The sequence below is a fragment of the Ptychodera flava genome, chromosome 3 (assembly GCF_041260155.1).
Source record: "Ptychodera flava strain L36383 chromosome 3, AS_Pfla_20210202, whole genome shotgun sequence".
NCBI classification, from domain to species: domain Eukaryota; kingdom Metazoa; phylum Hemichordata; class Enteropneusta; family Ptychoderidae; genus Ptychodera; species Ptychodera flava.
The window spans coordinates 1,810,001-1,836,322 of record NC_091930.1 but is presented as its reverse complement, the minus strand read 5'-3'; the positions used below and the strand labels follow the sequence as shown (position 1 = coordinate 1,836,322).

Genomic DNA, 26,322 nt, shown 5'->3' with positions numbered 1-26,322 from the left:
CGAAACCTACTTGGTGGCTGTATGTGCATTTTTACTTTCAACAGCTAAAACAAGAAGCATAGAGTAGGATTTGCAACATGAATTTAAACTGAGAAACTTTACATTTTGTCTCAAATAATCTTAAAACTTCCACAATGGATAGTAAATAATTGTTTCGTAACAATTATTTAACACTTTGTACTTAACTTTAGAATGGAAAACAAGAGTGTTATTTCAATGTGCACATTTTACACACATTTCATATACCTATTTTAATTTGCATAATTACTGTCACGACTGTCTGTCGCTGTCTGGGTCAGAAGTTAGTATACGTAGGTCACCGTCGTGGTCAAGTGGTCCATGAAACAGGAAAAATTCATCGGGGCCAGGGAGTCACCTAAGTTGAAATAATTACCCGGTACCAGAAATCAAAAGAGACGACATAGGTAGAATCCACGGGCACTTGTGACCATTGGGACTGTCGGATCTACACTCTCTCTTTGTTTTTGAAAACAAACAAACATTCACGCTGATTTTAAACTTATTCAGAAAAAAGTTCGAAACATGAAGTTACACGCGAAAGATATTTGGGCACGATACAAATTTTGTTTCTCTCTCTCTCTCTCTCTCTCTCTCTCTCTCTCTCTCTCTCTCTCTCTCTCTCTAAAAAGTGTTTGGAATCAAAGAAACACTGCCCCGCAGTCTTTTCAACAAGTTTATTCCTGTGTTAAAGAGGATTATGGAAGTGTCATAGCCTTTTGCTTTACATGGAAATTGTAATCTGGTGAAGTTTTCCCCCAGAAAAATAAGTTCCCTGACAGCGTTATTGGTCATAGCGCCCTCTTGCGATACGATGTCGAACTCGAATTCAGTTGAACTGGCCATTCAGTTGAAACATGGCGACCTGTGTTGAGGGTCGCTGTCCGCGATCCCCATGAAAATCCATGAAAACTGCGGATATTATACTCGCTTTGAAATAATCAAGGCGTCGCTACATACAGAAAAGTCATTGGGATGTCCAGGTATGTTTTCGCACACACATCTCTGTGAAAAGTCATCAATTTTTCGGATAAATTTTTGCCAACACGATGCAACGGGCTGTCTGCGTAGCAAACGATGTGAAATCTGCTGCCGGATTCATCTCAAAAAACATTAAAATGTACAAATTTTAATATTTTTGTGGTAAACACCAACTATTTTAGCCACGTTAGGAATTAATTCAAATGTTTGATCCAAAATTGACTGAAAATACCAAAATCTTTAAATTTTACATCAAAAATTCAACATTTTCAGCCCATCCGTAGCATCGTGTTGTGTAAAACTAGTCTGGAAAGTTGTAGATTTTCACCAGAAATATACCTGCAGACTTGACATGTTATATTGTCATGTCTGCTTCTATGTATGTTTCTGTACACTCATCCACACATCTGTGATAGTCAAAAAAATCATGATGACAAACATCTCACCACATATTGCAACAGGCTGCTGTCAGAAAAATTTGAAAATGTATATAAAAAAATATATCATTGACAGTATTTTTCAAAACAGTTTGATAAAACAGTTCGTTGAAGTGAAATGTTGATGTTTGATACAAAATTACCATTAAATCATAGACCCTCCAGGGTCCATGAGTAAATATGCAAATTTCTGAAACGACAGCAAAAAATACACATTTACAGCCTGCCAGCTGCAATGAGTTGTGTAAAATTTGTCAGAAAATTTGTAAATTTTCACCAGAGATATCCCTGCAGAGTTGACATGATGTGGTGTCATGTCTGCTTATATGTACAGTAGTTTAACACAGTAATCCTGTGTTACAATTAATCTGTATGGATTATCCTTACAAAGTGCAATGTAACGGGGTTCCTCTAACTGACCTTGACCTTTATAGCTGAGAAATTCACCATCACAATTGAAGTGAACCACTCTATGCCCATAGTTATCACAAACATATATGCCATCTTGTTGGTGATCAAAACACAAACCCCAGGGTCCCTCTAAGTGTCCCTTGCCAATGTCTCTTATACTTTGCATCTGGTGATTCAAAACATGAACACAATTCCTGCCAAAATCTGATACAAAAATACATTTCTTATTCACAATCAGACCATAGGGTTTACTGACTTGTCCTTCTTCAGTTCTTGCAATGTGTTCACCAGATTTATTATATTTTCTCACATATCCATTCAAGTCACCAATGAATATAAAACCATCAGGACTCAAGCAGATACCTCTTGGTGCAATTCCTTCTTTGCGTCCAAAACAGTTTAAAATCTTGCTTTGTCCAGAACTCACCACAACTTGGCCATTCCCCCAATCACTCATAAAGTATTGGTCATTGTCTTCATCCACTGTGACATTCCATGGATCAAATGACTTTGGGAATGCATGGAATTGTAAGATGAGATCACAGCAGAGTTTGATTGGATCAATAACCTGAACTCTATGATTCATCCAATCACATATAACCCATTGACCGTTCTTCTTGATGTATATTCCTCTGGCCCAATTAAATTGTCCTGGCATAGATCCAGACCCAAACACTTCAAGGACACTCTCCTTGACCGGATGGCCTTCGAAAAAACAAAAACATAAACAAAGGTCAAAGGTCAACTTGCAAACTACAATTTCTATGAAGTCAAACATTTTCAGATCTCACAAATTTTGACTGAATGCCAACTTTCTTTGTTTACACAAACACATGGAACATTTAAAGGAACAACTTCCTTACATGTGTATATAACTCACATGTTTCCATGGCAACGTATTCACATTTTATCTGTGGAAATGTGATTTTCAGTCCATAAGGTAAGTCATTGTATTGCTGATTAGCTCATGTTTTACTGATAGAGTTGCCAGGTTATAAATAGTTTGGTATTTTCGACCTCAATTACAGATACTTGTTGATGTAACTGACATGTTTCCATGGCAACATATTTGCATTTTATGGATGGAAATGTGATTTTCAGTTCATAAGGTAAGTCATTGCATTTCTGATTAATTAGCTCATGTTTGATGGATAGAATTGCCAGGTTGTAAATTGTTTGGTTGTGTTTTGATGTCAATCAGAGGTACATGTTGATGAAATTAACACGTTTCTATGGCAACATATTAACATTTTATCGGTGGAAATATGATTTTCACCCCATAAGGTAAGTCACTGTATTGCTGATTAGCTTGTGTTTTACTGACAAGTCGGCAGGTTGTTAATTGTTTTTTGTTTTTACCTCAATGACAATTATAGATACATGTTGATGTAACTCACACGTTTCATGGCAACATATTTGCAGTTTAGCAGTTTATAATGTGATTTTCAGTCCACAATGCAAGTAATTCTTATTGTATAGCTGATTAGCTCATGTTTTACAGATAAAAGTTGCCAGGTTGTCAATATTTTTGTGTTTTGACCTAAATCACAGATACATGCTAAAGTAACACACATATTCCATGGCAACATATTCACATTTTACCAGTGGAAATGTGATTTTCAGTCCAAATGTAAGTCATTGTATTGCAGTGATCAGCTAAGACTTAGTAAGAGATAGAGTTACCAGGTTGTACGTAGAGTTGTGTTTTGATGTTGGTCAGAGATACATGTTGATGTAATTAACACGTTTCCATGGCAACATATATGCATTTTATTGATGAAAATGTGATGTTCAGTTCGTAAGTAATTTTATTGCTGATTAGCTCATGTTTTACAGATAGAATTGCCAAGTTGCAAATTGTTTTGTTGTGTTTTGACCTCAATCACAGATATGTAGTGTCCTTCGGTATCATTTTCTCAGTCCATGTTTTGGGTTTTTTCAAACTCAGGACAAATTGGCTTCAACATCCCATTTTTTTGTAATTATTTGCACATCTCTGGTATAATAATTTGAGCACAGGATCCAATTCTCTTTTGCTGAGTGTCTTGAACGTAAAAATACTTTTGGGATTCCAGCTGCAGTTTTGAATGTTTTCTAGTAAACATTTGTGTACATGCACTTGTTAATGGTGAAGACTACTGGTAAAACAAATGAAGATTTTGTTGAACAATGCCAGTTTCCATGCCCAAGTAATGTAAAATTTTGAATCAGTTTAATTTTGTGGTTTGTCTTTAAGTGGACAATGATAAATTCTGTAATATTTATTTGTTTACTGTACCTTTAGGCCATAGTCAAATGATGTTTTGTTTCAACATGTACAAGTCCCTTGTCTTGAAATATGTAAAATATTTCCTTCAGATGTTTTTTGTCCATAAATGTTGAAACATTACTTGACCAGTGTCTATATCTTTATTGTCTTGCAGTGGCCATGCAAAAGTTCATTTGCTCAGCATATTTGGTGTTTGTTGGTTCAAATATTGTCATGCATGTAATTTTTATTGTCATTGATTACTCTGATACACTTGTTGATTATGTTCCTTCTTTTTTATGTTGGCCATACTAAATTATCTTGTTGCTTACCATTTTGTGACTGAGACACATACTCATCAGTGAAAGCCTGTTGTTGTTGTTGTTGTTGTTGTTGTATTTTTGTTCAGTTCATTGTGTGTGCACTGTTTCTTTGCCAATATTTTTCCTTTTCTCTCAAACAAACTCCACCGAGTCATTTTCTTTGATGCTATCATTCCTTTGATCTTGCTCTTTTGGCAGTTTTATCTTTTGAAAATATATGTTGAGCATAAATATTTTGTTTAACATAATAATGGTACATTCAAGTACATTCATAAACTTTAGCTTTTAAATTTAAGGTTTTTACTCAAAAGGGATCCATAAATAGGGCGTTTAAGCTTTGAAGTTGGGTATTTTTCCCTGCAAAACTTCGAAAGCGTGCATAATCTTGAAAATCTGTTACACTATCGTTCTACTCATTGCTGGGACTAGTTCAGGAAAGGACACACACAAATGCCGTTCAAACAATAAATACCTTCATTGCATGAGAAAAACTACAAAATTGATGAAACATAAACGGAAGAAATTCAAAGAATTTTCAGTTCATGCGCGGAAGAAACTTTGGATATCGCGTTTCGTTTGTCAACACAATAATTGCCCTCTTCATCTAAGTCAAACCATTCGAAGTCGATATCGTCGTCATTAAGTCTTTTTGAAAGATTTTACGATGCCAATGATATTTCTATTTTCACTGGTTGCTTATACGGTAAAGTTGAACGTAGAGAAAACTACTGCGCTTCACAATGATCACAAAAGAAAACTTACGTGATAGAAATCTGTTGAAAAAATCTTTTTATACTTTAATGCTAAATTTGAACGTAAGAGAAAACGTGCAGCTATTCACAATGATCACAAAAGATACCTTACCTGATAGAAAACTGTTGAAAAAATCTTTATAAGCACACCATTTAAAGAGCAACTTTTTCATGTGCCGTAGTCTTTTGCCTCAGTAGTATGGAAACAAAAGTGTAAAAGTTGAGCGAAGCAAGTTCAAAGCTCGTGTCATTCACACGTCCCAAATTTTCTATTGATAACGGCAACAAAAGGATTTCCCGACATCGTCACAAGATCCTATAAAAATGCGTCGATTTATCGTAGACTTATTAGCCGAAAAGTCATAAGACAGTGCACGGTCGTCATGGGCAAGAAAAAAAGTAATTATTAAAAACATTTCTCGCTGTCGGCATGCCTAACTACCGTCGCAATCAGCTAGAACTTTGTTTGCCGTATGAACTTCGCCGAGATGCAGACAACATACACGATCGGCTGTAGCCGTTGTTCAAGATAGTTGCAAAGTTGAAAGTTTGAAGCGAGATGCAGCACTCATACCAGGCACGATTACTTTCGAATATCATCGATCGTGACGTGTCAGTCAACAAAAATACTACTTGAAGGCAAAGAAGAAAGCATTCATCCATTCTCCAAGAGTTGGCATGGCAGAGAAATGTCACGTCGGTGTTTTGGCAAGTAATGCGGCTGTACCTCTGCTAAAGCAATCAGTCCAAGGTACTGTTTTCACCGTACATATTCACTAAAACAGATCAAATCATGCCGCTGACCAAAAAAATGAAACGGCCCTTTTAAGGGCCACAACAGTCTCCAAAAAGAGAACAACTGATACCCAAACTTTTTTGTGTTTGTATGAGTGTAAATTGTGTTTGTTTGATCGTGATGAAATGAGCGAATCGTACTTGATCGACAAGTCTGAAAACCCGACTATCCTAAATGTTCATTTCATGGTAGCCAAATTGCATCGAAATTTTCGATTCGTACATAATCAGATGTTGAAAAATCTGCTTATTTTGATGGTAGCAAAATGACAGTAACGAAAAGACGACATTGTACTAGATCGAGACGCTAAAAATCCAACTCTTTTATATTGTTCATTTAGGTAGTGAAATCCAAGTGTAGTTTTATCACCAGGAAATGATAGCACTGTTCCCGACTGACATGTTCCAAACCCCAACAATAGTGTGTGTGTGTGTGTGTGTGTGAGGTTTGATACGTCACTTTGACACTTGTTTGTGACTTTGATAAGCAGCGTAGGTGTTGTGGATACTCTGGTCTCATTACATGACAATGGCTCTATTGTTCCAGTCAAAATTCGGGTGTACCCCCTGGGGGTCTTATAAACGAACTAACGGCTAATTACGAATCGATAAAATAATCCTGGGGGGTCTTATAAACGGGCGGGGTCTTAGAATCGGAGGAATACGGTATGTTATCTTAAAATTGTAAAACTGACCATCAACTGGCTAAGATCAAAACATCTCTGAACATTGTATTGCAATCTATCTTATGCTATTCAGAGGTTTCGTTGATCTTATGTAGCACTCCTTATACCAAAAACAGTCTTTAACCCTTTGCACCCTGACCCCCTTGTGACCTATGTCATATGGACATTTTCTTCCAAGCTGGGTTCAAAGGGTTAACTTGGATCATTAGCCTTTTACATGTCAGTCAACTAGCTGTATTGTCATCATGTTGGTACTAATAACTGTAATGTATGTCTCTTTCTGTCACCCCATTGTGCTAGCTGTTGATGTGTTTACTGTACCTAGTTGTCTACAGCTGCCTTTACAAACAACTTTGTCTTCTATATTCTAGCTATTCTTAAATGCAAAATATTCAACTGTATCGTGTAGTTACACAATACACATAAGATGAATGGATCATGTTTTCCACCTGATTTGAGGATAAGTATTTGGTATTGCCTTTGGTTCTGTTCAACTTTGAACAGTGAAGGTATTTTGCAGGAAATTATTGACAGCTGCCAAAATATGATGACAATCTGAATCATAGTCGTTACATTTTCAACGATATAATCTTCTTTTTTCTGTCAATTTATCAATGTGTCTGTGCTCTCGCTGTCGCTCGTAACTTTCGTAAATTACGAACAAAAATGAAAATTTATGAAAAAAAATGAATGCCCGATCGGCCATTTACGAACGATTTTGTTATTTTTGAAGCCTGATTTTCGGTCAAGATTGTGAATTCCGGGGAAATACTGTCATATCTCGTCTTTCAAAACCTACGCTGCCCCTGTCATCAGCGCATCGACACATGGTGATAGCTGGCTTTGGACTTGACCTGTAATAACATGAGCATGCGCGAAAAGGTTTCAAGATCCCCGGGTCTTGTAATCTCATAGTGGTGTGTCATGCATTACCACCCCATTACGGTAGTTTTGAGACACCCAAACACTCACATGCTGTCAACTTTCCGAGTGGACTGTTGAAGCGGATCGAGGGAAGCGGGCAGTTACAAATACTTTGGATTGATAGTATCCAGTTGGGAAAGAAAGTTGGGCATAAAAACGGCAACTGATATGAAAAAAATACGAAACAATGAAACCGCCGAGCTAGAACACAGGCGTACGGAATGTTTCCTAGATCGTCGTCGGATGGGAAGTGACTGACACTGTACTGTGAGGCCGAAGGCCGAACCTCGGTACTGTATTTTCGGCCTTCGGCCTCACAGTACAGTGTCAGTCACTTCCCATCGACGACGATCTAGGAAACATTCCGTACGCCTGTGAGCTAGAAGAGATCAAGAACAGTCAGCCTGAAAGACAGTCGAACTACAGCAGAACTGCAGTCCGGGCCGCGCATGGTTGAACATGTACTGCAAAGTGTTTTTCTGTGCATGGAGGTGGAAGCGAGCCGGAAATCTTAGATGTCATAGATTTGTCATTTGACGATCTGCAAATTGAATTTTTCAGTCAGCTTGCCAATTTTAATAGGTTTCCTTCAAAATATTTTACAAGAAACTGTCTCAGCAAATGTTATGAATACTGATAGTTTTCTATGATCCAGAGAAAATGCTGTGCACAGTCCCATGACCAAAAAGTTTATCCAGACAAAAAAATAAATGACGATCATCTGCAGCGTTTTAAAAGTATAACTGTCTCTAAGAAAACATTAGAAGGATCACCAGTCTCAGTTTGCGTACTTAAATTTGATTGAAATGAGACAAAATTTGTGCGAAACCACAGACTGCCAAATGTTCTGATCAGTGGTTGTTTAAAAAGAATTTTAGAGATGAACATGGCATAATGACTGCAGCTATAGAGGCACCACCTAGTACCTATGGATGACATGCATACTTTGAAAGTAACAGAGCTTTCCAAATATGAAAAACAAGGGACAGATTTTCTAGCATCTAAAACTTGTGCAAACACTGATAATATTGATAATATTAATGACCGCTTCATAAATTAATATATATAATCATCAACCACTGACTACACACACAAAGGGAGTTATGATTTGTGTCACAATATACTTGAACATGTTATGTTGTGTAATAAAGATAGAGTAATTGAATAACATTCATTGGCCGTTGACCAAAATTACACACTTTATTGAGACAAGGAAGAAATTTCAATGTTACAAGCATTCATGACCCATGATGTACTGTGTTATTCAATAAATCTTTTGAAAATGCATATCAAAATATGAGTTTTCATTGTCAAAAAAACTAAAAAGCGATTTTTCATTTTCTTTTGTCTTTAATGAAATCATTCATCATTTCTATCCCCTTAAAATCATCTATTGAGTACCAGAAGTGCTTGTTGAAAGTTGGTGGGTTCAGAATAACATAATTTGTGCTTACTAATATTTTTTGAACCCAATTCGTAAATTTACTAACAATTTCGAAAGGCCAGGGAGAGCACAGAATTTGTGGTCTGTCACTTTTTTAGCACTGGACTTTTTTATTCTTCAAATTATTAAATTATAAGTTTGCCATTAGTGTCTTGTGTTATTCAGAATTCTACCAAAAGGTCTTATCCATAGTAAGAACTGTGCAGTGGAGTAAGATAATTTGAAAGAAAGCAATTGAAATCTCAGTTTAAATATTCATAAAGTCACATGTATTACTCTCTACATAAAAGCTAATCCACATTCTTTGCTTTCTGTTACATTATAGGTGAAGACGGCATTTGCAACCTGATTTCCTATGGACATACAGTACATGTACAAGTCAAATCATGGTGACTGACAGAGTAGCAGATGATGTAATGGACAAAGGTCAGTGAAGTACCTTTGTCAGAATTACTGAAGATGAGAACACAGATGAAGACTGCAACTAAAGGTTATCAGAATCCCATTCTACAAAGGACCTCCTTCCTGGTAACAGCAGCCATGCTGAAGATGTCTAAATGGTTTCAACTAAGACTGGAATTCAACACCGTGTACATATTGTACACACAAACCAAACGGCCCTTTTCAGGGCCATCACATCCTCCAAAAGGAGAACTACCGTATACCATATATTTCTGTTATCATTGTGTTTCTGATTTTAAACATTCATTTCTGTTTATCCATTGTATTGCTTCATACTTGTTTCTTGGATAAAACATGCCAGTCAGCTAACCTATACAGGTGAACAGGTAGGTAGAAAGCTGTAAAACAAGTTGAAGACTGCTTACAGAGGATCTTGGGACAGACAAACACAACTACTCAGTTGCTTTGAGTAAAATAAAATAAATTGTAATTGTGCTTTACAAAATACTTAAAACCTCTTTCATAGCTTCACCTCTACTTGGCATGACACACTGTCTTGTTTTGATTTTGTAATGTAGCCAAGATCAGTCAACTACCATGCATAGCCAGTAAGGCACAATTACAAATTATTTATCTTACTCTAAGCAACTTACTGGTAGTAGTTGTGTTTGTTGGCAGTTTCATTTTCTGATTTTCGGTTACTAATTCTCAGCTATGCCACATTGAAGCCATTGGTTCACACATCCAAACCCTAATGAATGGATTTGAAACAAATACGCCTGTCAGTCAAGATACTCTACACCTTTCTCTATACCGGTAGGTAACATTTTATAAAGTGCAATCAATTGTACTCATACATACATGATGCTCTCATTTTAGACAAAAGCAAACAAAAAGATGTAATAATGTGTAATAATATATATATATATATATATATATATATATATATATATATAATATATATATATATAAAATTATATAATTATATATATATATATATATATATATATATATATATATATATATATATATATATTATATATATATATATATATATATGGTATATGGTATATGGTATATTCAGGTGTGAGCAAATCCAGTGGTTTGAGGTCCAGGACCATTGAATTTTTGCCTTGGACGATTAGTTTTCACTTTGTCTGGTCGGTTGGGCCAGTAGATAATAAAAAAGATAACAGAGAAAAAAAGATAACGAAATTCGCAATCCGATACCCACTAGCATGTACACACAGGTGCCAGGCATACTTTGCGCTCATCCTCGGGTCATATTTGGTTTCGATTGACTTCCACTGTCACTTGCCTCATCTTTCACGCAATAGGGTCTATAGGGGTACCCGGTATTGCTCAATAGACCATGTTCCGAACCGCGCGAGACATTCCGAGATATCGCGAGAATATGTGGTTCGCAGTGGGCGTGTTCTCGCAACACAGGACAAACTGAGTAAAACAGGACAAGCCGCTAATTACGTTAAACACTGCATAAAATATATGAAGTTGCAATCTTTGCTCAGTTCTGCACTTTTTCTAGTTCCATACAAAGTTTGACTTGTATTACTAAGCTGGAATCCTGTTTCTACGGGCATGTATTAAAGTCTCGCGAGATCTCGCAATCAGCGGAACATCGTCTATTGGCTAGTGATTGCTGATCATGCTGTTTCTTTAGACAATGCAGTAATTGAATAGAACTCACGCAACAGTGGTCGATTGTCTGCTGCTTCGTGTCAACTTTGTTCTGCATAAAGGGCGGGTTCTCTGAATGACTGGCTAATCATTGGAAATATGAGTGTGTTAGAAAACAGCTGGCAAAAAACGTCCAGCAATGATATGGAAAGTACAGGCGCTGATAAAACTCAAACAGCCGTCTGTGAGACCGTGACAGACAGTCATTGTGCAAAAGCAAGTGGAGATGTATTGTAAGTACTGGTCCATCTACAAAACATAAAAAATCTGGTGATGCATTTTGCTCTAGGAATCTAACAGAATTAGATGACAAAGGACATTCTAGAACACTAGAAAGTCACATGGCAATGATTATAACAGAGTCGACGTTTTGTGAGATGCAGTTGTGATCACCATCACTATGTTCGATTTTTATTAAATGAAAACACTGCAACGAACGTGATTATACTGATGATTTTATTTATTACAAAAATGGGGGAAAGCAGGACCATCAGAACAAGTTACAGGACCATTGAATTGATTTTGCTACTGGTCTGGGGACCACTGGATTCAAAATGGATTTACTCACCAGAGTGTGTGTTTGTGTGTATGTGTTTGTGTGTGTGTATACAAGCATCACAGACTAAGAGGTGAACATCATTATGCATTCAAGAAAGTCCATCCTGCAAGACAAAGAATCTGCAACAAAGCTCCACTAGCGACATGTTCAACCTGACATTTGGGAGTTTTGTTGTAACCAAGATATGCGTACTGGTCAGATCAACACCCTTACAAAAATGAGGTCCTGGCAGGAGAGCGGCAGGAAAGCTGCAGGAGAGCGACAGGACTGTTCTGGGACTAAAGCTGCAGAGTTCCAGGGCAGATTTCTGGCCCGCAGAATCTGCCCCGCTAGCTGGACAGATCACTTTGTTACAAATCTGTCCGGCAGAGCGGCAGCAAATTACTTGAATGGTGCAGCATCTCTGCAGGAACATTAGCGGCCTAATAATTGTGGCTGATCAGATATATCTAACAACAAATCTGTCCCGTAGAGCGACAGAAAATGATAGGAGTGGAGCAGCATCTCTGCACTTAATGTATTTTGACTATCAGACCATGGAGGTAGCAGAGGACAGATCGACTTACATGTGTTCATAGTTGCACAGAGGCGATCAGTATTAAAGCTTAATATTTGCTGCGGTATTGTCTATCACAAATATAAAAAAATAAAATAAAAATAAATGAAGTTTGCAGATGGTAGACATAAGCCCAAGCGATGTATGAACGTGAGCGTGGGTTTGCAGTGCTAATAGTTCATTCACAGTGTGATAATTAATAGACAGTAAAAGCTGCTATGATGTGATTGAGGCGATCGAGCTACAAACTGCTAAAAAGGGTATTCTGATGATTATGCTGTTTCATGAGTACACTATAGGCAGCCACAAAAGATTCCTATGAAAATGTTTTCTTTGCCCATCAGGTTACTTTTTGAGCCAATGATAAATTAATCCGTAAGAAAATTCAAAATTAAATTCATGGCAGCAACGCAAATCTCTAGAAAATCGGCCGTAGTCCACGAAGGAAATAATAATTGATAACAATAACATTTCATTGCTTGCTTTTAAATATAGGATTTACATAACGTCTGTGACAATATTTGACCTTACAAATTATCTCATCGACAATTATTTCCAAAAACATCATTTTTACTTTGATCAGTGCAGTTACTAAATCGCCGACTTTTGAAGTTTTTAAGACTTAAGGGAATAAATCTTGTAAATCCATTTTCATTATTGTTATTGTGTTCTCAACCCATGGATGCATGTCCGTGCACGTAATACGTGTAACCTCAACTCTCCAGAGAAACACACGCGAACACAAGTTTACACATTTGAACTGATGCGTTGGTTTTCGTATCTCACTCTGTCGCAAAGAATACAATTTTCATTGAAACTTGGGTCCCGTAAAACCGAAAAGGCACACTATAGATTTACGGTAGTACCTTTGTACGATACACAGTTGTAACTTGTAGCACGGCGGCATATGGGAATGCTATACGTAGGGTTTCGCCACTATATTCCTGCTATATTCTGACATCGTGTCGCGACTTAGTCATGGCCACAGGAGCTCTCAATGTACTGTTGCTTGGATAGTCGATCGAACGCTCTAGGTTTTTTCAATGAACTTTCCGTCAGTGTACTTTTTAAACGCTTTTGAAGTCCGCTGTACTTCATGCTAGTTACACTGCAGCGATCGCGAGGACTTTGTACCGGAAGTAATAGTATCACGCATGATGACATCATAGATCATGTGAAGACTTCGTTATGATTGGTCAGATTGGTAAAACAATCAAAGGTCAAATCTCAGCGGCAATTTTGGACAGTTACGACCTTTGAATTACTGAGTAAATTGTCGCTGATTTTTCCCTATAAGTTTGACAAAATTTCGCGTAAATTTGCTGTTTGACATCGTCGTGACGTTTTCATACACGCTAACTATGTATGTAAAACCTATAGGCAATGTTTACGACGCGTAAAAAAGTCGTCGTCATGATCAGCTTGTGGAGATCGATCGGCTCGTCGATTTGAACAATGATCACCATAACATCCCCGTGGATCTAGGCGATCGTTTAAACTTCGGTAAGTACATTTTCGATTTGCCTTCTCTGCGACGTGAAGACGTAGTTTTTTACTGTTTTTGTTCGGCGCAATTCTCGAGTAATACTGTTCAATTGAATGAATTCTAATAAATTGGTATAACTCGTGAGGTTGAACGTAGAGTGTACAACGATAGAGGCACCGTGGTACAGTGTACACAAAAAATGGAGTACATGCCGATACCATTATCGACAATAATATACTTCTCTCTTGCATTGGCAAAGGTAAAACTTTTGCTCATGTATACAAATTTCCCTCAATGTACGATATAAAAGGACAGATATAAAACAAAGAAAGAACAATACATGTAGGAATTGTAGGATACGAATTAAGTTCTCAAACTCTTGACCGAGTCTGGTACCTGCTAGTATGTATTCCAAAACATACTTCTCTATGACATCAATATACATCTGTCTGCTTATGAGATCATTCTGAACGTGTGTCCTTAAAATTGAAGTTTATTTTAAAATTTTTATTAACGTATTTTGACATTTGTTTATATGTAACCTGTAGATATTTTGCTGGCATATTGTAAGGGGAATCAGTAATTAATTTACAATATTTCATAACAATATTTCATTGAAGTTCAACATGAACTCTTACATCACAAAATATGCATACAATATTCTATTGCATTTAATGCTGCAACCTTTTGATAAGCAACTTAGATATAAGCTCAGTACAAAGACCTACCTTTTTTCTAACTGTGTTTCAATTTGGCTTTAGAAAGTTCATGTAGGTATGCAATGAAGCGTACTCAAACCAAGCAAGTTTTACATGGTGAAGTCTACAATCTTAACGGAATAACTGCAGGGGATAAATCATCTGCAAATTAAATTTTGTTTTATGCCAATGATTCTACTACTTTCCTAGTTTGAAGCAAATTGCAAGTTGAACAGATTGATACTAGACTACTGCTATAAATCACATTTTGTCATTCACAAGTTGAGGGAACATTTTCTTTATTTTATGAATACATGCAAATTTCACAGTCTTCAATGTTTGATGGCTGTTGAACGAGTCAAAATTTTCAACTCCAACGAGGATTCTAACTTGAATAATTTTGTCATAAGTTTGATAAACTTTATATCTGACTTGAACTTTTTTATATTTTTTTCCAGCTTACACATAGGACAACTTCAAGATGACAAGTCAAGCAATAACCAAAGCTGTAACAGACAAGTACAAGTCTTTCAGAATAATCCGTCGTTGTGACAATATGAAGTTAAGGACTTTACGGACACTTGAACATTTTTTATATCGGTCATGTTGATTGGCTTTAAAAATATGGTGGATTAAATTTTATTCCTACCAAATTTTTAGCCCTTGCATTCTTTTGGGGGGGGGGCAGCAGAGTGGTGTAGGTTGTGAGATGATGGCTTGGTAATGGCTGATTTTCAGCAGCAGTGATAAGTTTCAGGTTGTTGGAGTAAATGTTAGTCAGATTGCAGAAGGTAGGTTGATTTTTGTATGGCAGAGCAGCAGCTAGCCTGCCTGGCAGAGCAGTAGCTAGCCTGCCTGGCAGAGCAGCAGCTAATCTGCCCAGCAGAGCGGCAGCTAACCTGCCCGGCAGAGCGACAGCTAACCCGCCCGGCAGAGCGACACCTAACCAGCCCAGCAGAGCGGCAGCTATAACCGTCCAGCAGAGCGACAGCTAACCTGTCCTGCAGAGAGACATTAATCTTTCCGGAGGGATCCAGCAAACCTAATTTGAATAGCAATGCCACGCTCTCCCGGAAAGATGGTCCTGGAGAGCTCCTGGACCACTGCGGGACCTTTTCTGGAGAGCTCCCGAAAATCTTGTCGGGAAGGCTAAAATTTTCATAAGGGTATCCTCTCATCGCTTCGCCAAATACTTTCTGGGAAAACCTACGTCGGCCTCTTTCAAGATGACGGCCTCACATGTCAGTCACAAACAGCAGATACCAAGGTAGTGTGATAAAATGAGGAAAGACATTGTTTCCGTTTTCCATTCATTTGACCTGTGCTGCATCACCATACAAGCAATCATCAAGACCACAGATTTCCGTAAGGTAGTGATGTGCCTTGGGGACAGATAGTCAGACTCAAATTTCTACAATTCGTTTCTGATTTACCACTTTTTGGGGCTCATGCAAAAGCTTTTGAAGAAAGAAAAACTTTCACTGTCTTATCTTTCTCGAAAATCCAATGTTTAATTTCCCCTCCCCCATAGTTTTAACACAGGAAGGGTGGCCATTTTGAATTTTAAATATTGCAAAATGTTGGGTAATTTGTTTTGCTGGTTTTAAACTTTGCACGATGACCCCTGATTTTTATTGTTGATTTAGTAAGAGAGTTGTTGCCAGTTTCTTTCAGGAAAATTTGAGCAAATGTTTAATTCCTTCACTTTTGAGGCATGTACAACCTTAATGTAACACTCAACCTGCAAAACAAAACTTTCCAATTTCTTTAACCTACAGCATTGCAAATACCAGCTGCTCTACGTAGATAAAAGATCCAACCATCCACCACCCATCCTGAAACAAATACCAATCTCAGTCAAAAAAACGATATCCAGCATTTCAGACTGCAAAGGGCAACATTCTAAAAGGCCTCCCTGAATACGATACAGCACTCAGGCAACGACCCATAGCCAACCACTGACTGGCAACACCTCTAAAAATATCACAAGCTGGCAGATAATTTGGTATAACAAGTGAATAAACCAACATTTACAGAAGATTCTTCAATGTCGATCATTAAAGTCTAACTTTCCCAGAGGACATCCATTACACAAGATCTTAAATAAAAAACAATGTGAAAGTTAGCTACAGCTGTACAAGAATTATGGCAGCAGCATCAGAGCCCTTAACAACCATCTCCTACACAAACTGAGAAAAGAACCAGCCATTAAGTCATGCAACTGCTGCATAAACAGAAGATTATTGCCCATTATCCGGAAACTGCCTCACGTCCTCAGCAGTGTACAAAGAAGCCACCATACTACAAGCCATGATGCAAAACACTACATCGGACTTATGGACCCATCAGCTTTCAAAACAAGATATACATACCAGAAATACACATTAATAACATCAAAACACAGGAACAGCATTGAACTTTTTCAAAATACATAATGGACCCTCAAGGACATCACAACACAAATACAACGTCAAATGGTCTATCATTGGCAGAGCCCAGCTCTACTCAACCAAAACAAAACGCTTTTAACATTTTCATCATAGAGAAATTTCATATTATCTACTCAGAAAGTCAAAACTCCTAAACAAATACTCAGAAATTCTTTCTAAAATGGAGACACAGGAGCAAATTCCTTCTCATTGATGCTTTATTGCGCCTGACAACCACACATTTGCATACACACCTGACCTTATAGCACCAAGCCCATCTATATCACTCCTGATGATTGCCCAGTGAATGAAACAGACTGTGGAGTATATCCACTACAAGTTCCACGGCTAGCAATACCTTTGCCCTGCTTAAACGCATTGGACACTCTTCATTGTCTGAATTGATACCAAGTTACTGTACTAATTGGTGTGTATGCAAATGTGTCTGAATTATGGCAGGGGGTAACACAAAAAGTGAGTCATCAAGGGAGGGTATGAAAATTCACAGGTGAGGAACCATGCTACTAAAAATCTTTGAATGCCCAAGGCAATTCTTCTGATTATGCATAATCAGTGATATGTATCAATGTAGATGTATATTCACACCAGTTTAGTCTCTGACAAGTAAGTCTCGTGCCTCACAAAACGACGTTGTAGAGATGAAATTGTAAAACCAACTCTCCAGCAACCCTCATATATCTCGCTCGACTCTCGTATATTGAGCACTTTGTACCGGACAAGTCGAACCGCATACTTCGTATACATACATACATACATACATACATACATACATACATACATACATACATACATACATACATACATACACACACATACATACATACATAAATGTATGTATACTATGCATACTATTATACATTCATGTATGCACACAATCGTGCAAGCATGTCTTCATGCATAGATAGATATAGGTAGATAGATAGATAGATAGATAGATAGATAGATGCATACATAAATACATGCGTGGCAAATTATATATATATATATAATATATATATATATATATATATATATATATATATATATATATATATATGTGTGTGTGTGTGTGTGTGTGTGTGTGTGTGTGTGTGTGTGTGTGTGTGTGTAGATAGATATATATGAAATTAAAAATTTACACAATGTATGTATGTGTGTGTGTTAATGTGTGTTCTTATGGCCATGCAAGTGTTTGTGAATTGTAGTAGGGGGTAACACAAAAAGTGAGAGTCATCAAACGGAGGGTATTGAATATTAGCATGCGAGGAACAACACGACTCAAACATTTTAATGCCCGAGGCAATTCTTCTGAACCCTCCCCTGAACCCTCCCCTGGCCATTAATAATGACAACTGCATTTAACTGAAAGTTTGAAATTTACACTCTTTGTTCAACAAAACTGTTTACTCATTTTTATACCTTTAACTCTGGGAAAGACCACTTTGTTTTGATTTGATGACAAACATGGCCTTAGAGGTACAGACCATGATGACAAACTGAACACCAGACTTTCATAGGGCTTAAGGATCGGAAAATATTAAAGATGTAATTCACATTAAACATCACATGTACACTCCATAGGCCCTATAAAACTTTCTTTAAAAGGGTTCTGTACAGCCTGACAATAGTGTAACTGTCAGTAATAACAACCCTGATGTGTAGCTGGCAAAATTGAATTGATACTCAGTCAGCAACTGCTAAAAATGAACGTGCTCGGATTTCGTGTAAATATCATTTACTCACTGGTTGTATTTTGTACAACAAACGTCTTGGTCGATTTTGGCCTGTTACTACTAGTCTCACAAAAAAGCTATTCCGTTATGACATTTCCACTGAGTCACATTATATTTTCAAGTCTCCCCTTTCAGCTTCACTGAATTTTTAACCCCCCCCCCAAAAAAAAGTTAGCTTCAAAGTTTTTTCAAGTCTCCCTAAAATCTCCTTCCTGCCAAGAGTTATTCGTAAATTTAGCCTAAAAATAATGTATTTCAAAAGTGTTTCAAGTCTGGGATCAATAACAACATTATGGTATTGGTAGGCTTGCACTTACTTTATTTTTGAATTCACACACACACACACACACACACAGACACACACACGCACACACACATATATATATACCGGTATATATAGCAAAATATTGCAAACTTGTCAGATCAATCCCCTCTCTCATCACTCAGCCAAATACTTGCCGGGAAAACCTACGTTGGCCTCTTTCAAGATAGCAGCCCCACAGTCACAAACAGCTGATTACCAAGGCAGTGTGATAAAATGAGGAAAGACATTGTGACCCCTGATTTTTATTGTTCATTTGCTTAGAGAATTGTTGACAGTTTCATTCAGCAAAGTTTGGAGCAAATTCCTTCTCATTAACACTTGAATGCACATGACAACCGCTCCATTGGCATACAGACCTGACCCTATATATGTAGCAAAGAGCCCACCAATATCACTCCTGATAATTGCTCAGTGTATGAAACACTGAATAGAGTAAGCATGCACCACAAGTTCCACGCCTAAAAATACATTTGCCTTGCGTGACAAAATAGTTCAGTTTGCCCACATTGAATTCCAGTAAATGGTTACTTTAGATTTTTAGTGAAATTGCTGTATCATTTTTGCTTCACATCATATGCACTTCTTAGGGTGCATTTAGGTATTTTGGTGGGGGGGGGGGGGGTTAAATTCCTCCTGGGCATCAGTCAAAATAAGTGACCCCCCACCTACCCATTGAAACAAAAATTGATGACCCCTTTTAAGATGACAAAAGTTTCAGGATCCCCGAATACTGCTTGAGTATAACGCTGCATTCACAACACCTCTGGTTGGGGGATGATAGAATCAAAAAAGTGCTTATGTATTTTCAAATGACCCCACTGACACTCGCTGTGTGTTCAAATCCCCATTCTAACTTGCTTTGTTTTTGAAATCCCTCAAAGGAAGTGGACCGAATTAACAGGTGGCTTGCAATTTTTTCGCACAAGCATTTTTGAAGGATCATGAAATTTCAGGCATGCCGGGGGGGGGCTTGAGGGGAGATGATCACAACTAGTAGAAAGGCAAAATGTGAGTTGAATATTAAGTGCTTCATCCTAAAATATCAATATATAATATATGGGAGTCTATCGGGCAAACTATTAACAGTGTTCCAATAAAAAAAAGCTATGTCAGTACATTTAAATATGTTTAATGATTCATGTAAATGTATTTGCTTTAAGTTGAAGGTAAAAGTGCGTGTGTATATAAAAAGTGATTTTTGGATTTCATTGCCTTCTACTGGTTGTAAAACGGTTCAAACCTGGTCAAGGCTTATGGATAATGGTGAGCTAAATGGTGCAATTTTTAGCTCACATGTTCACACATGTGGGCTAATGTCACAGCGATGTCTGTCTGTGTGTCTGTGTGTTTGTCTTTGTGTCTGTCTGTCTGTCTGTCTATCCGTCTTTCTGTGCGTGCAATATCTCAAAAGCCACTCATAAGATCAGAATCTAATCTGGTACATAGATAGAGTTTACAAATGGCAAGAACTGATTAGTGTTTGGTGGTTGTGGCTTGCTTACTTTTTGCTCATTTGCATAATTAATGATTTTAGAAAAAATGGCTATACATTGAGAGGACTACACACAATTTGATGAAATACAAATGTGGATCACATCAAGATATATCAGCAGTGGGAACCATTAAGTGGTATGATGAAAGATAGTAGCTAATTTGCATATTTAACAACTTTCCTAATTAGGGATATATATCTGAACTGACGGGACCAAAGTTGATGAAACTTGCTACATATATTGAAGTTACTATGATACAACATTCTTTAAAGTCATTAAGCATTTTTACTTCAGCCAATTCCTAATTTGCATCTTTAATGAACTTTCTTAATTAGGGATATTTATCTGAATTGACTTGACCAAAGTTGACGCATCTTGCTATATACATTAAAGATACTATGATACAACATTATTGAAAGTCATTAAGCTTTTTTCTTCAGCCAATTCCTAATTTGCATTTTTAATGATCTGTTCAAATTATGATATATACTGGGATTTACTTGATCAAAGTTGGCAAAACATGCTATGTACATTGATGAATATACCAGGTTAAAACAATATTGAAAGTCATTTCACATGTTCCTGTCACCTAATTTATAATTTCAATATCTAATGAGCTTTCACAGTTTTGCATATATAACTTGAATGATTTGGCTAAAGGTAATTACACTTGCTATGTAAAAGTAGTTACAATGACAGTCAAAGAAATCAATATTTTTATTTCAGCTAATTACATATTTGTATACTTCATGACCTTTTAGAATTAATCTGCGGTGAATATTGTTCATTATGTTGATCATAATACTTTCAATGAAGTTGCAAACATGTGGCAAAGGTTCAAATTTACACAGAACGGCAATATATAATGAAACACATGAGTGTTTTCAGTTCATATCTGGTTATAGATTTAGGCAAGGCTTTGACCTGTTGAACCCATGATGTACTCTAAGAAGACCTAATATCTGTATCATTTAGCATTATTTTTGTGATTTTACGTCCAAAATAAAACAAGTTCGTTGGAATGTACTCATTGAGGCATGTTTACACAAGTATAAACTGTCCATTGGGACTGCATGCGAAATTTTGAGCAAGATAAATAATATATGTGTGCCCAAACGTAAAATGGCGCCCTCATGCAAAAAATCAAAAACACTGTACGTTATGCATATATGCATTGGAATCTTCACAAAAACAACAGAGTAGTCAAATATAATGCATAGTGCTGAATGTTTTCCACTATGACATCACATGCTTTATTTTCTTTGTTATATTACCAGTTTTTGAAAGTGGTGGAAAAAAAAAAAAACGGTTAAAATTTAAATTTACTCCTCCAATTTTCAGTAATAAAAGACCATATCCTATAAATTTGTAGAATTTAAGGTGGAGCTGCATGTTGCCTACACAGTTTTTTTCAAAGCAATATTTTTCATCAGACATGACAAGGAACCCCCACCATACTATATATTTTCAAATAGCAGAGACTCTAAAGTTTAGTATGGTAGCCATAATTAACTCGAAGGCTGAAGTGGGTGTATATTTGGGGTAAAAAACCTAAATTTTGGTATTAATCATAAAAAATAGTTAAGTCAAAACTTGATGCTATTTTCTGAAATGTAATATTTCAATTGAAAGAAGAGTATATATAGAAAAAAACTACTCTTTTATTTTGCATCATCTATCCTTATTCTAAAATCATCATCTATCCTCATTCTAAAATGGCAAGGGTTGAAAGACTGACACTCAAAAAATTAATTAAAATCATGATAAGCGAAATTAAAATGCCTCTTATTTAAAATGTAAGAATTTTATTGCCAAACAAAATAGTCGTTTTGTTAAATAGCATTTAAAGAACATATGAAAATTTCAGAAATTTGACCCAACCAGAGTGGAGTTAAATCCTCAGAATTTCGAAATTGGGAGGAAAAAAGAAGCCAGAAAATTGGGTGAGTTGCGTACATTTGCATAAATTTTACACTTCTTTACCATACAACTTTCGATTGCTTGACAAGTTACAAGGTGAACCCAAATAATATCTTAAACTTAACAAATTAATTAAATTGAATAATTATTTGCAAAAAAGTGATTTTGGAACAAAATATACTGTGTTGGGTGCAGTGGCCCTTAAGGAAATTTGGAGAAGATGAAAGCCTTTCCCAGGTCAACAAATTTTAAGAGTTACAGCTACAGGGGCTATATTAAGCTTGAAATCTATTAATCTATTAATTATTAAACTACTAATCTATTAATTGTGATATGACATCATAAACTGGTTTCATTCGTATCTCTCAAATAGGAAACAAGTTTGTCTTCACAATAAAATTTCTGATGATTTTCTGATATCTTCTGGGGTTCCTCAAGGTAGTAAACTTTGGCCCCTTCTAAATAATTTACCTCTAGCTGACAAAAATCTGGCAGGAATTAAAAAAACTCTTAATGATGATCTTTGAATCAGTATTGCCACGTATATCATGAAATGTGCTTCATTGTAAACTTTGTCCCAATATTTTAGATTCTGTAAATGAATAAATACTTCTGGGAATTTTTTTCGATCAAAATCTGAACTGGAAATCAAATACGGATTCCATTTATAAAAAGGTCAATTTATGTATAGCTTTACTTTGACATATAATACAGTGTTTACCATTAAAGGTATACAGTCACCTGTAATCGAAATATGCCCATCATGGTCAAAGGAGCAATCCTTGGTATTCAAAATGCCCATTTGAGGGCGCTGTTTTTAAAAAGCGGCCACCCGATTAAAATCTATGATTGGTTAGATTTTCTCTTTCTATGGTAAGTGTGGCAAAATTGTAACAGGTGACAGTATACCTTTAAGCACTAGAAGAACATTTTACAATGCCTACATACGGTACTTCCCCATTTGGACTATTGTTGCAGTGCATGGGGAACTAGTGCAAATATAAACAAGTTATTCAAAATTACAGAAACACACTGTACGTGTTATGATGGGCACCAAGTTATAATAATACCTTACGAACGGAATATTAATGTTTAGATCATTGTTTATTATGCCTTTTCCTGATAGGACTTTATATAAAATACGTGTTTAGTGTTTAGATCCTAGAAAGGATTGCCACCCTATTGTATATGTCAATCAGTGTCATAGCCGTGTGACCAGAGCTAGCTCCGAAAATAAGCTTGATATCCCTAGAGCCAAATTGAATGTTTTTAAAAACACATGGTCAGTACACGGAGCTATGAGATGAAATAACTTGAAAACAAGTCAAATCTTCTGAGACACTTGTCTCTTTTAAAAGCAGTAATTTAAATCAATATTGGGGAGAATTTTAAATTTTCATGTTTTTCCTGTTAAATGTGGCAGTTGTTATGTGGTTCTTTGTTTTGGTACTTTTAAAAATTATTTTATGGTTTTTTTTATTTTAAATTTGTTGTAATTTCGAGAGGCCGCTGGAGGCAAACTCTCTCCAGAGTTTACCAGGCTACTAATTAAATAAAGTCAAATAAACAATAATAGAACAAAGTTGATTCAATATACATGGGAGTCTATGAGAAAACTATGAATAATTTTGTCCAATCCAAAGCTTACAATATTTGTGCATATATGGACCTTGGATAATTGACATAATGGTACTTGATTAGAATTGGATGGTTACAACTTGTATCTGTATAAGAAGTTGGATTTTGGAATTCCATCAAAAATGAAATTCATTATACATAAAAGTGTATGACAAACTTTAAATATTTTTTTCCAATGTCAAACTTGTAATATTTGTGCGTATGTAGACATTCAATACGTGATAATTTCAATATCATTATTGTTGTGTAGATCGAACTTTCAAACACCCTTTTTGAATCAAGTACATTTGTATCAATTGCAAAACACTTATAGAGCACAGACTTAGTTTAGTATTGTAAAAATCATTCATAGATTTCTCATAGACTCCAATGTATAGTGAATCAACATTTTGGTTGAAAATCCAAAATGAAATTTCTCAAACACAAACGCACTTGTAACTATCCTATTCTAATTAAATAAAATTATGTCAAAAATTATTTCTTCACCTTTCATGGTAGACCTACAGGTAAGCTATTCAATATTTTCCCTGACAAATTTGACAATATCTCTAATATATAAGTAATATTATCCATTGCCCTCTCTGAGCTCGATCTACAATAAGACAACATGCATAGAGTTGCAAAGGCAAGATGTTCATGTGACATATAATTATACTTTTATCCTCACTGATTTACAGTTAAATAACTTCAGAGAATGAAACCATGCAGCGAATCTTGTTTCTTTCCAAGATATAATATTGAACACTGAAACTGGATGGCTATACTTTAAAAAATTAAAACTATGATGAAATCTGCATTTGGTGCAACTTTTGCCATTTTGGTGAAGAAAAGATGATTCTCCGAAACTGCTTATGAGATAGCTTTGATATTTGTTAGGCATGTTATAAGGATGGTCTTCATGTGCTATCTTCAAATTATGATCAGATCTGCAGTTGTGTATTTTGTAGATATGTTTGCCATTTTTGGTCAGGTCAACCTTAAATGGACTATCAAAGAATTCCACCTTCATCAACACTGTGTCACTAGTAGCTATTCTGTACTTATAACAGCGTGCTCTATTAGCCCTCAGGTCACTTGATGCGGATTACTGTCATGATTGAGCATTGCTATTTTTTTCCTTAAATTTTTCTACATGGTTATTTTGGAACTAATTAGAACAGCTAGCTGTTAAAATCAGTAGCTTTCTGTATTGGTATGGTATACATGCATACACAACATTACTCTACTTTCAGTATGGGAATTAAAATCACAAACTAACAAGGACAATCATCACATGACTAAAACTAACCGTTCACAGCCCGTCGCACATCAGGTACACTTCTTTTGTTTCTTCAGGGATTTCTGCATCATCAACGATATGATCTGCATACGCTGATAACTTCTCAGTTTTCATCACCACTTGAGGATTGTTGGTCACCAGGTCTCGTGTCTCCGTCTTCATCTGCAGAAAATCACTGAAAAGTGGTTTTAATTCACGTTCAGCTACTCTGTCTTTCTCAACTACCATAATAGATCTTAAAGTGTCTCTTCCTTGCCCCTTCTCCCTACATTGTGAGCGTACTATTTTACTGCTTATCACGAGTTTGCTGATTTCTGCCTCGAGTTCTTCATTTTTCTCGGTTATCTCTTCATCTCCAAGTAAGTGTACAGCAGTCATCTGTGGTGACTCAGGGTCATCTGAAGATGTGTGTTGTTGAAACTTCAAAGTACAATCTGTTCAAAAAGGAAAGATTTATCAACCAAGTGCATAAACTTGCGCTTTAACAGAAAGCAATTTAAAGCACACACGCCTCATGGTAATGTTGCAAGTTGCATTAGGGAATATAAGCATCCCTAATGTATATGAGTGGCAGCAATCATCCCCCACATGAAAGCAGATTAAATCTGTTTTCCTAGAGCACTTCCCAAAGGCGGTAATATGTGAAAGATAATACGTCACTGACATTTTGCGAATTTGTAATGCAAGATTTTCTACTCTTCAGGTGCAATCTCTTGAAAAAGTCGAATTAGGCTGCGTTCGCAAATAAACGTGAGAGGGCTGGAGGAATTAAGGGTGGGGGATTTGGAAATTTTGGGGTAGCGGAGGGGGACTTAAAAGTTTTGCACTGCCTATGGGTCGGCTTGAAAATATTTTTGTTCTTTTTTACTTTTACATTTTTCAATTCTAAGGTCTTTCAGGTAATTCAGTGGAAAATGAATACATTTTTATGTCATCAAAGTTTTCTAATATAAGTAACAATAAACGAAATCTAGAACAATTTGTCACATTTCATGACTTTCATCTCAAAAAAACCTAAACAGGCATGATTTGTCGTATTATTTTGATTTTGCTGAAATACACAACACTCAGTTTGAAGAGAAAGCCT

General features: G+C 36.3%; 2 protein-coding genes and 3 long non-coding RNA genes across 5 annotated transcripts in view; 2 read left to right on the top strand and 3 right to left on the bottom strand.

Moving 5' to 3' along the window:
* LOC139129418 (uncharacterized) overlaps positions 1-26,322 on the bottom strand; it is a 304,872-nt gene that overhangs the window by 95,956 nt on the left and 182,594 nt on the right. The window lies entirely within an intron of this gene.
* The window catches only part of LOC139129421 (E3 ubiquitin-protein ligase TRIM71-like), a 195,313-nt gene continuing 169,671 nt past the window's right edge, over positions 681-26,322 (bottom strand). The window contains exon 5 of the mRNA XM_070695061.1: positions 681-2,552. Within this exon, the coding sequence (XP_070551162.1) occupies positions 1,759-2,552 (794 nt within the window). The 3' untranslated portion in view covers positions 681-1,758. The remainder of the gene's footprint in view (positions 2,553-26,322) is intronic.
* On the top strand, positions 877-10,323 carry LOC139129427 (uncharacterized). Its single transcript, XR_011551571.1, has 3 exons — positions 877-1,001; positions 2,876-2,956; positions 9,345-10,323. It is a non-coding gene; the product is annotated as an uncharacterized lncRNA (long non-coding RNA).
* On the top strand, positions 11,644-15,071 carry LOC139129409 (uncharacterized). Its single transcript, XR_011551562.1, has 2 exons — positions 11,644-13,737; positions 14,877-15,071. It is a non-coding gene; the product is annotated as an uncharacterized lncRNA (long non-coding RNA).
* The window catches only part of LOC139124550 (uncharacterized), a 7,210-nt gene continuing 6,371 nt past the window's right edge, over positions 25,484-26,322 (bottom strand). The window contains exon 3 of the long non-coding RNA XR_011549956.1: positions 25,484-25,669. This is a non-coding gene — a long non-coding RNA (uncharacterized lncRNA). The remainder of the gene's footprint in view (positions 25,670-26,322) is intronic.